Genomic DNA, 9,563 nt, shown 5'->3' on the forward strand with positions numbered 1-9,563 from the left:
TTTCTGTTTTGTTTACAAATCTTCGGATTTGTAAATTGATTCTTATCTGATAATATATCCTTTTATTTATATTTTAATTATATATATATATATATATATATAGAATTAAAATATAAATAAATAAATATTTTTTCTGAAACTTAAAACAAATGGAAACATACATTTGAATGCTGTGCTAGGAAATCCAAACAACAAATAATTTTGTGAATTCGTTGAATGTCCTTTAACTTCCTTTATATCAATGTACTCACATATATTACATCTAGACAAATCACCTCAAAGAGGGTAGCACAGGTGAACAACTAAATGAATTCAGGTCTATGAAGAAAAATAGACATTCGTAATATAAATGACTTATACACTCATATAATGAACATTATATGATTATATGATTTCAGTCAGTGATGTTATTTTTGGCATTTTTAAAAAATGCCTTCTCATACTTTTATGTACTGAAGTGGTTTTGGGTAATCTTTTTAGGTTTCTTTCATTTAGAAAGTGCAAATCTGGCAAGCTTGACAAGAAAATCATGTTGTCTGTCTGTTGTGCATGTGAATCAACACTGGAGCATAGTTGCAGTTGTAGTGTAAATACATTTAGTCTGCCTCCCTGTCCTGCAGTCTTTGTTGCTTAGATGTGGCTTCTATGCAGAGTAAAAATCAGCAAATTTAGCCATAACTCATAACACAGCGAGGGGGCCCCGTACAGGGCTGTCCCAAACGCCAGCGCTCCCATTGTTGTCCAAGTAAATGATGTAACTTCTGTTTCTCATTGAGGGAATTAAAATAGTTAAATTACACAGCTGGTGGTTTGGAGAAGTGCAGAAGAGATCTGGCTTTACGCTTGGGAGATGTGAGTAATATTTTACATTGATGTCTTCACATTTCAGCACTCAGACTCTTTCTCTTGTGGGAAAAGTCAACCTGTTTTCTATAGCCTGAAAACAAAGGAGAGTCTCAGCTGTGTTTTTCGAAAAAAAATATCAAAAAGATTCTCATTATGAGACCACTGATGCATTCAAAATGTTTGTTTACTGACACGTTACTTTTATGCACTGAAAACATATCTACCAATCCAACAGCTGTTAATGAGTGATCAACATTTTTATAGATGTCATTAGCTACTGAGTGTCTGTTTTTATTGTTTTGACCTTGTTTATACTTTTATATACATATTCTATTTTTCTTTGTAACTGCTCTTAGCTTAATTTTATAACTTTAACTCATAGATTAACAATATGGATATCTCCATATCGATGTCGATATCTCCTCTCAGGCAAGTGCTACGTTGTCATTATATCTTCTTTCTAAGAAAAGTCTGTAAAAATAGGGTATGATGTATTGTATTAATATGAAGGAATTCACTTTATTGATTTTTCACAGGGTGTTTTACACCCATTTTGAATTATGCACTGCATTGTGTTGTGTTTTAGGATTAAAGGAAATGTTAAATGTAAACTTAAACAGTACCTTTTCCCTTTTTTGCACACTTTTTTTTCTTACAGTGTTACCCTCATTGTGTTTTATGCAAACATACACATTTAGTTTACTGTGCTGTATTGAATAGTGTTGTTGTGAATTTACAACATCTCCACAGTAACGTTATCTAGTTGGCTGACATGGATTAGGTTCTGTCTAAATGATTTGTGATAGACTTGGAAGCATCATTTAGTACTTGTAAAAAGTTATAAACTAATGAGTAATGTTTTGGAATGTATGTCCTCATTTTCCAGCAAAAATGCATTTAGAAATTTACAGCTGTGACGGGGTTACATTACAGCCAGTGTTGCAATATAATTTTCATTATATGTAAATTCTAATGTAAATTCTAATAAATATTGTAATAAATTGTTAGTTGTAAATAGTTTCTGTTAGTATTCATTGTAAAAATTCAAATTAAATATATATATTTTTAAAATAATTAATTTATAAATAATTCCACCATTCAAAAGTTTGAGTCAGTTAGATATTTTTTATATATTTTTGAAAGTCTCTTACGCTCACCCAGGCTGCACTTATTTGTGAAATATTGTGAAATATTATTACAACTTAAAATAAATGTTAAAATGTAATTACAGTTTTAAAATGTAATTCATTCCTGTGATGCAAAGCAGAAATGTCTTGTCACATTATAAATGTCTTTCAGTCACCTTTGCTCAATTTAATGTTTTTGTTGAATAGAAGTATTAATTTCTTAAAAAAAAAAAAAAATTTTTTTAAATCATACATACCCCAAACTGTTGAACTGTAGTGTATGTAATTAAAGAATTAATCATTTTACAGCAAAAGAGTTGTCAGGGCAAGCAGCAACCTGAACTACTGTCCTGACTGTGTCAGTGAACAAAAAATTATATTCATTGTTGAGCCCGGCTACTTCTTTTGATTCTCTATTTATATTATTCTCTGGAGCTTGTATAAACTTGATAAATAGATTTGACTTGACTAAACTTTAACTGTCATATCTGTTCATCACTGCCAAGAGACAATATGTAACTGTTTTAGGCAGTCCTGGGAGAGGCCTGAGCACCTGTCTGATACAATAGCCTGAACCTTACACTGTGTATCACACACATACAGCCTCTGGCTGCTCGCTTTGAAAGAGGAAGTGATGTGTGTGCATTCCGCTGTGGTGACCCGTCCTCACAGGAAGAGCATGTACTTCATCTTGATCATGTTGACCTGCTGGGTGGCTGCAGAACACTAGATGCACTGGTGTGTGCATTCAACTTTAGGACTTTTTACTGAATAAAAACTTGTTCTTATGTTATTCAGTTCTTACATAATGTTTTAATGTTATTTCAATGTTAATTTAAGGTTTTTATATTAATATATTTCATATATATATATCTCTCTCTAAAGGGATAGTTCACCCAAATATGAAAATTTTCTTAAACTTTATACACCCTCAGGTCATCTATGTAGATGAGTTTGTTTGTTAATCGGAACAGATTTGGAGAAATTTACCATTACATCACTTACTCGCCATTGGATCCTCTGCAGTGAATGGGTGCCATCAGAATGAGAGTCCAAACAGCTGATAAAAACATCACACTAATCTACAAGTGATCCACACGACTCCAGTCCATCAATTAATGTCTTATGAAGTGAAAGGCTGCGTGTTTGTAATAAACAATTATATTTTTAAGAAGAGAGTTTTTAACTTCAAACCGTCACTTCCGACTAAAATACGAGTCCTCAATTCACGATATTGCTTTCTCCAGTGAAAAAGTTGTACTGTTCAAGTTCTGTTTGCAAGTGAAAACAGTCCAAAATAGTTCTAAACAAATATGTTGATGGATTTTGATGTGAGATGACAACAGGGATTATTTGGGCCAGAAGTGATGGTTTAAAGTTGAAAATGTCTTAATGATGGATTTGATTCTTACAAACACACTGCTTTTCACTTTAAAAGATGTTAATTGATGGACTGGAGTCATGTGGATTACTTGCAGATTATTGTGATGTTTTTATCAGCTGCTTGGACTCTCATTCTGACGGCACCCATTCACTGCATAGGATCCATTGTTGAGTAAGTGATGCAATTCTAAATTTCTAAATCTCTTCCGATGAAGAAAAAACCTCATCCCCATCTTGGATGGCCTGAAGGTGAGCAAATTCTCATAATTTTTTTTTGGGGGGTGAACTGTTCCTTTAATTATGTATATGTACCATTATGATAAATATTTCTGATTACTCTTGACACTAACTTGGGAGTCATGGGCTCGGATTTTAGGCCTGGATTTTTTCATTAGAAAAGTAATGACACATCTCATGAGCTGCATGATATCATTTATGTCTGTAGCACAAATGGTGTTACTCACCAAAGTTTCAAACTTAAGGTCAGGGGTTTGATCATGTTTCACATGTAAGTCATACATGTATGTTTATGTCTAATGAAGATGAGATATTGATATCTTTCTTCGCTGAACAGGGTGCTAACAGGGTGTTTATGTGATGGTACAATAATGTCCAGTTATATATCCAGAGCTGATTATATGCCCCCATCTGGATTCATCATCATTTGTTGTCAATAACACCAGCGATAAGTCTTTCACACCATTTCATAACAAACTTAATACAGCCAGCCATCTGGATGTGTGTATGTGAGTGTGTTTGTCTGCATTATGTCCTTGGTTGGTTTTATTAACAATCATACATTTGTCAGTGAAGCATTGATAAACTATTATGGTGACAATTAAATACTTCAGTCATTATTTTTAATTGCTGTCTGATCAGCTTTTTCAATGAGGCAAAGCTGCCTAAATAAATGTTCTTTATATCCTAACATATTTCCTTCTCTAACTATAAAACTCAGTATATGAATACTGTATATATGCCATAAGATTTATGATTTCCTCCTGGCAGATGATAGAACAAGTGGAAAATGATATAGACTTACATGGAAGGAGGGGCCTGAGCAATATATATATATATATACGTAAAAAAAATTATGTAAAAATATGAAGACTACACAAACATAGATATGTATTAATTTTAATTTTACAATTTCATTACACATTTTCAAAAAAATATTTAGCAATTTTCCAATATTCTAAATTACAGTGAAATTCCTTTTTTTTTTTTTTTTGTTTTTCTTTTTTTTTTGGAGGGATTAATGGTTAACGACACAGGACCGGCTGGAGAGACACGAATGGAAAACGACACTGGATATGTGTTTGTGTGTGTATGTGTTTAGCTTAGTTGTGATGTAAATCTAGAATAGCAAATAAATTCATGTTTCATTTATAAAGAATCATTGTTGGTGTCATATAATTTCAAGGTTAAAACTGTTGCCAAAAAGATCCTTGCTTGCTACCTAGCTCGTAGCGTACTATTAATAATTACCTCTAAGAGCTTACATAATTGTGTTAACCCATGGCCAGGTAAAACACATATTTGATTTGTTAAAATATACTGATGTCACGGCTCGCTGGACGATCCTTGATTTAAAGTGTAACATAACAGGTTTGAAATCGGTTTAATCAGGTGGACTTTGAATATTCAGATCCGAGTCCTATCAAAACCTGAATGAATTAATAATAATTAATTCCCTACAGTTAAAATTAAGTAATCAAAGTCATTACAATATATATATATATACAAAGATTTTCAACTACAGATGATGATGATGTGTGTGCACATATGTATGTATATATGAATATCTTTTTAATATAATTATGTAAAATATTTTAGTTATTTTATTTTTTAAATGTACATATGACCATCAATATAATATAAATAACTGTCTACATAAAAGTAGAGAACAATTTAATATTTGTATTTGAAAATATTTTAATATTAAGTATTTTTTTTATATAAATACTAATTATTTTAAATATATGAATCAGCCAGTATTACAAGTAGATAATACTCTTATTTTTCAGAATTAAACAGTTTCTGGACAAATTTTGTCTGTGCAGTTAGAAAAAGTACCAACAGTTATTCTATTCTATTGCACATTATAATGTTTTGATGCCTGATTTCACTACTTGAAAACAAGTACCAAAAAAAAAAAAAAGAAAAAAAAAAAAATTCTTCAATAACAAATATTTCAGCATGTTAAACTGTAGATTGGGGCTTTATTGAGCTTTTTTTTTCCATTTTAAAAAAATGCTAAAACTGTAGATCTACAGATATCAACCGTCATGTTGTTGATCTACATTTCTTTGGCTGCCAAGTACTGTATACCTATATCAGCCAAAGTGTCTGTGCATCGCTATGCAGAAGAAAATCGAAAGAAATCTGGCATTATATTTGTATGTTACCACTATTCTGTGTGATGAAAGCTAACATTAACCTGTGCCGTACTCAGGTCACGTTGAGCCCATGCGGTGGTCCATGCTAGCCCTGCTGCTCTTGACCTGCAGCCAGATGTTTGCCCAGCGCTCAGGTGACATCTGTCCACAAAACGCCGACCGCAGACAGGATGATGTCACGGCCAACCCTGTGCCGACCGTGGATCCTAAACTCTTCATCAAGAGACGGTACCGCTCACCCCGCGTTCTGTTCAGCGAACAACCCCCCGACTCAGAGCCCGCTGGGCACCAGACGAGGAGCAGAGCGAAGAGAAAAGCAGGAGCACCTCAACACCGCGGAGTTTACTCCGTCTGCGAGAGCGTTAGCACTTGGGAGGGAAATAAAACCAAAGCTACAGACATCTCGGGCAACGAGGTCACAGTCTTGCCTGATGTTATCATCAACAACTCCAAGAAAAAGCAGTACTTTTTTGAGACGACCTGCAGCAGCGGACGGACCGGAGGATCCGGGTGTTTGGGAATCGATGCACGCCATTGGAACTCGTACTGTACCAATTCACACACGTTTGTGTAGAAATAAGGAAAACTGCCAAAAAAAAAAAAAGGGGGAATTTCACTGTAATTTAGATAATTTAGTAATTCCTTTTTATGGATTGTTAGATTGAGTTCATTTATTTGCAACTTTGAATTGCTGAATTAAACCCATGTTTTCCATCTGAGTATTTTTCTTACTTTTAAGATACGTTTCATCTGACTAGCTTCTTTTTTGACAGGATGGTCCGAACATGCCTGCCTTTTCACCTCATCCTAAATCGCAATGATTTTCATTTTATGTAATGTCATGTGACAGCTTTTCGTGAAACTATGTGGACTATAGCACGAGTCTTCAGTGTGCACTAAAGTGGATGCTGCCTGTGCACAGACTACTAGTCCACAGGCCCAGGGCCAGCACAAAGCCACACTTCATCTCTGAGCTCTGCCACACATGAGTGCTTAAAGAAAAGCTGCCCTGCAGGCGCTGGAATCCATAGCCCTGTGGAGGCTGCAGATAAGGCCGTGCGTATGTGCGCTTTGGAAGGGCTCACGTTACACGCTGAAACCCATGTCACTCAGAAACTGTTACCATATGAAAGCAGACTGTTTTGGAAGGAGAGCACCGCCTGGCTTGGCTCTTTGTGTCAGTGTGATAACACCGGCTATGCCAGAAGGAACGTGTTAAATTGTCTCTATCACAGATAATGAGTTTGAGGTCAGTGGCTGAGGATTTCTTAGACCACCTCTGCAAGCCACACAGAAAGGCTGTGATCCAAAGCAATTTATTAGAGGCTTGTGTATGTTGTGGCAGTCGGATGGTTTGGGTCTGGGGTGTAAGTTGATGTCTGTCACATTTGGGTTTTTGATCTGTCTTGCTTGTCTGCGCATGTCACGCTTGAGCAGTAATTTGACAGTGATTACTACATCACTCAAAGAAGATGTTATTTATTCACTGAAACATGGCCTGTGAGGTCTGAAATGTGCATTTTTCTCCCAGCATTTCACCAATGGAAGGAATGAATTTGGACGGATGAGGTGTTTCGCCTCATCGAAAGAAATAGGAGTCGTAGGAGATCTTTTTAATATGACAAATCTTCTCGGTCTGGTGAATCATTTTTTGTAAATGTGCTTGAATGAATCGATTCACTAGAATCCAAGGCTGCATGAGCAATACGCATGCGGTAAATGGTAATTATATGAAATTACAGCTTGCTTCATACTTTTCTGTACCTCTCTGCAGAGGAGCTGGAAGCAGAAGATGCCACGCTGGTCGATACATGTACCATGAGGAGCACAGGAGAGCTACGCTAAACACAGACGGGAGAAAACAGTTCACCTGGACACATTTCACAGGTAAACACACTCTTTTTTTCTTTCTTAGCACAATATTACCTGTGTAAAGCAAAGATATAAACCTATTTTCAGTTTTAAAAAGTCAGAGCTATGCCATGCTAGTTTGTGGCGGTTCATTCAGGTTGTGCTGACACACAAGTCTGAGGGATTTCTACTGCTTGAATAGCTGTTAAAGAATAGCTGTCAATTACAGTAGGCCTATATAGTAGTAAATTAGACATGGTACCATGGTACTACCATGGTTTTGGACATCTACTGCTAATGCTAAAGTATTACCATGAAAATTGAAAAGTTTATAGATATGGTAATCATTCGGTATTATGGCATATATCAAATGCCATGGTATTACCAATCTGATATCATCAAAGTACCACAATACTGTCAAAATATCCAGTTGAATAGACTATAAAATATTTTCTTGTTGGGTATTTTTGTTAAAATATTTATTACATTACATAATCGATTCTTAAAATCGATTAACTATGTATTATATATATATATATATATATATGTATGTATATATATATATATATTGTAGGGATTTCTTAATATGAACAGACACTGATATCAGCATTCACAAGGTTTGCTAATTTGTATTTGAAAATATTTTAATATTAAGTATTTTTTTTATATAAATACTAATTATTTTAAATATATGAATCAGCCAGTATTACAAGTAGATAATACTCTTATTTTTCAGAATTAAACAGTTTCTGGACAAATTTTGTCTGTGCAGTTAGAAAAAGTACCAACAGTTATTCTATTCTATTGCACATTATAATGTTTTGATGCCTGATTTCACTACTTGAAAACAAGTACCAAAAAAAAAAAAAAGAAAGAAAAAGAAATTCTTCAATCACAAATATTTCAGCATGTTAAACTGTAGATTGGAGCTTTATTGAGCTTTTTTTTTCCATTTTAAAAAAATGCTAAAACTGTAGATCTACAGATATCAACCGTCATGTTGTTGATCTACATTTCTTTGGCTGCCAAGTACTGTATACCTATATCAGCCAAAGTGTCTGTGCATCGCTATGCAGAAGAAAATCGAAAGAAATCTGGCATTATATTTGTGTTACCACTATTCTGTGTGATGAAAGCTAACATTAACCTGTGCCGTACTCAGGTCACGTTGAGCCCATGCGGTGGTCCATGCTAGCCCTGCTGCTCTTGACCTGCAGCCAGATGTTTGCCCAGCGCTCAGGTGACATCTGTCCACAAAACGCCGACCGCAGACAGGATGATGTCACGGCCAACCCTGTGCCGACCGTGGATCCTAAACTCTTCATCAAGAGACGGTACCGCTCACCCCGCGTTCTGTTCAGCGAACAACCCCCCGACTCAGAGCCCGCTGGGCACCAGACGAGGAGCAGGGCGAAGAGGAAAGCAGGAGCGCCTCAACACCGAGGAGTTTACTCCGTCTGTGAGAGCGTTAGCACTTGGGAGGGAAATAAAACCAAAGCTACAGACATCTCGGGCAACGAGGTCACAGTCTTGCCTGATGTTATCATCAACAACTCCAAGAAAAAGCAGTACTTTTTTGAGACGACCTGCAGCAGCGGACGGACCGGAGGATCCGGGTGTTTGGGAATCGATGCACGCCATTGGAACTCGTACTGTACCAATTCACACACGTTTGTGCGAGCGCTGACTTCATTCAAGAACCTGGTGGCGTGGAGACTCATAAGGATCGATGTAGCTTGTGTGTGTGTGCTGAGCCGAAAGTCTTGGAGACAATGACAAACTGTCATCTTTTCAAAACGCCAGCACAGGCCTTATGATATTAAACTCGATATTTCTCCATGTGATGATGGATATTTTCCTTGTGCAAACCATTGAAGACAACTTATGACATAAAACAGACTGTCTAAGGAGAATAAATATGATGTCTTTGACATAGGACACTACAATGGAATGAGTT

At 35.8% G+C, this 9,563-nt stretch overlaps 2 protein-coding genes across 3 annotated transcripts in view; both read left to right on the top strand.

The window, feature by feature from the left end:
* Positions 1-9,563, top strand: part of LOC107708095 (nerve growth factor-like) — a 25,088-nt gene extending 15,525 nt beyond the window's left edge. The window contains exons 2-3 of one of the 2 annotated variants that reach the window (XM_016512239.1): positions 7,530-7,642; positions 8,769-9,563. In XM_016512239.1, coding sequence (XP_016367725.1) covers positions 7,567-7,642; positions 8,769-9,382 — 690 coding nt within the window. In that variant the 5' untranslated portion in view covers positions 7,530-7,566 and the 3' untranslated portion in view covers positions 9,383-9,563. Of the gene's footprint in view, positions 1-7,468; positions 7,643-8,768 lie in introns of those variants that run through there. The other variant, XM_016512238.1, reaches the window with a different exon arrangement.
* Positions 5,815-6,329, top strand: LOC107708055 (nerve growth factor-like). The gene has a single exon (XM_016512203.1). It carries the CDS (start codon positions 5,826-5,828, stop codon positions 6,327-6,329), a length of 504 nt encoding a protein of 167 aa, XP_016367689.1. The 5' UTR covers positions 5,815-5,825.

This window comes from Sinocyclocheilus rhinocerous, unplaced genomic scaffold (genome assembly GCF_001515625.1).
Source record: "Sinocyclocheilus rhinocerous isolate Xijiao unplaced genomic scaffold, SAMN03320098_v1.1 scaffold113, whole genome shotgun sequence".
Classification (NCBI taxonomy): domain Eukaryota; kingdom Metazoa; phylum Chordata; class Actinopteri; order Cypriniformes; family Cyprinidae; genus Sinocyclocheilus; species Sinocyclocheilus rhinocerous.

What these genes read in the sequence shown, in the direction of transcription:
- LOC107708055 (XM_016512203.1), top strand. Translation starts at nt 5,826, where the DNA reads ATGCGGTGGTCCATGCTAGCCCTGCTGCTCTTGACCTGCAGCCAGATG.